This window comes from Bubalus bubalis, chromosome 11, assembly GCF_019923935.1.
Source record: "Bubalus bubalis isolate 160015118507 breed Murrah chromosome 11, NDDB_SH_1, whole genome shotgun sequence".
Lineage (NCBI taxonomy): Eukaryota > Metazoa > Chordata > Mammalia > Artiodactyla > Bovidae > Bubalus > Bubalus bubalis.
The window spans coordinates 79,183,245-79,184,973 of record NC_059167.1 but is presented as its reverse complement, the minus strand read 5'-3'; the positions used below and the strand labels follow the sequence as shown (position 1 = coordinate 79,184,973).

Sequence of the window (1,729 nt, the reverse complement as noted above, 5' to 3'; positions counted from 1 at the left end):
TACAGAGGAAACTTAAATGCATGATACTAAGTGAAAGAAGTCAATCTAAAAGGCTGCCTACTATACGATTCTGCCTACTACAGTTTACCAGGATTCACTCTTGGTGTTGTACATTCTATGGATTTACACAAATGTATAGTGGTATGTGTTCATCATTATAGTATCACAGAGACTATTTTCACTCCTAAAAATCCTTTGTGCTCTGCCCATTCATCTTTCCACTCCCCTCAATCCTTGCAATCACTGGTTTTCACTCTCTTTGTAATTTTGCCTTTCCCAGAATGTCATTTAGTTGGAATCATATAGTAGGCAGCCTTTTAGATTGACTTCTTTCACTTAGTATCATGCATTTGAGTTTCCTCTGTATTTTTATGGCTTGACAAACCCTTTCTTTTTAACACTGAATAACATTCCATTGTTTGGATGTACCACAATTTACTTATGCATCCTCTTGTTGAAGGACATCTTGGTTAGTCCCAAATTTTGGTAATTATGAATAAAGCTGCTATAAACTCCCATGCTTTCTCTTATCTTGTGGCAACTGCCATCAGTGTTTGGTGCTCCTTGGCTTTCAGATACATCACTCCGGTCTCTGCCTTGTCTTCACATAAAAAATTATTTTTCTCATATTTGTTACTACCAGGCCTCAAAAATCTGAATACAAACTTTAAAAACATTACATTTAATTCCCTTTTCACTTTGAAGGAACACACACGTGCAGTTAACCAAAAAATTGAGTCATCTTTTTCTGTTTGTTGATCATCATATATTTTTCCAGAGAAATTTATACATAGCTTGCATTTTATCTATCAGGAGCACTAGACTGTTTCAACAGGACATTGAACATTGGCTTCTACATCAGTTATGACAATGGCTCCATATTAGAGCTTTGTATCCATGAGAGATTTCTGGGAAGAAGAAGGGAAAAAAAAAAAAAAAGTGAAATGACAGTCCTAAAGGATCTGATCTTCAGAGGAAAAAATGCTGAATTATGAATCTGGAAATCCAAAGAAGTAACAAGGAACTTGGATGGTGTAGTACTGTGGAGGGCTGGGGCTGAGGCAGCTGCAGTTTGGGTACAGGCTGCAGATCACCTGGGAGCACTGTGCCTGCACCGCACAGAGGTAGGTGGCTGCGTCTTCCAGCTGGGAGGCTGTGATGTGTAGGGTACTATACCGCTCCTTAGAATTCACTGTGGAACTCAGCCTTTCATTCTGCTTCATCCCTGAAGCTATGAAAAAGAGCCTGGTGAGGCTGCCTCCGGGATTCTGCTGGAACCACTGCACACTGCTCACCGTGGCAGAAAAATTGCACCTCAGAGTAGAGTTGGCTCCCTCCTGGAGGCTCAAGACTGAAGGACTCTGCTCCACCTTCACTCCCCTCACCCCTGCTTGGAAAGAGAGAGAAGCAAACACGAATGATGTCACTGAGGAGTCACGGATGGGATTTCCAGACCAGGAAACTATCTCAGGAAACACCTGAGGATGTAGGACCATCTAGGAGCTCCAGGTCAGCTTTCCTCCCCTCCCTCCCACTGACAGCTGTGGACACTCCTCAGTTCCCTATCTGGGATGACCCCGACTCACAGCAAATCTGGACCCACAGAAACCCCAGCAGGGCTCCCCATTTTCTCTTCATGATCCCTTGCCCAGTTACTGAGGTGCCTTCACCCCTAATCTGAAGAATATAGAGTCTTGGGTCCAAAGAAATTCTGTTCTTACTGTGAGTA

The 1,729-nt window shown here is 42.7% G+C and overlaps 1 gene segment (V, D, J or C); it reads right to left on the bottom strand.

Annotated features, from left to right (window-relative positions):
- Positions 1–874: 874 nt before the first annotated feature.
- LOC123464695 lies at positions 875–1,729 on the bottom strand. The segment is given in 2 exon segments: positions 875–1,387; positions 1,587–1,729. Coding segments are annotated over 2 exon segments (450 nt in total).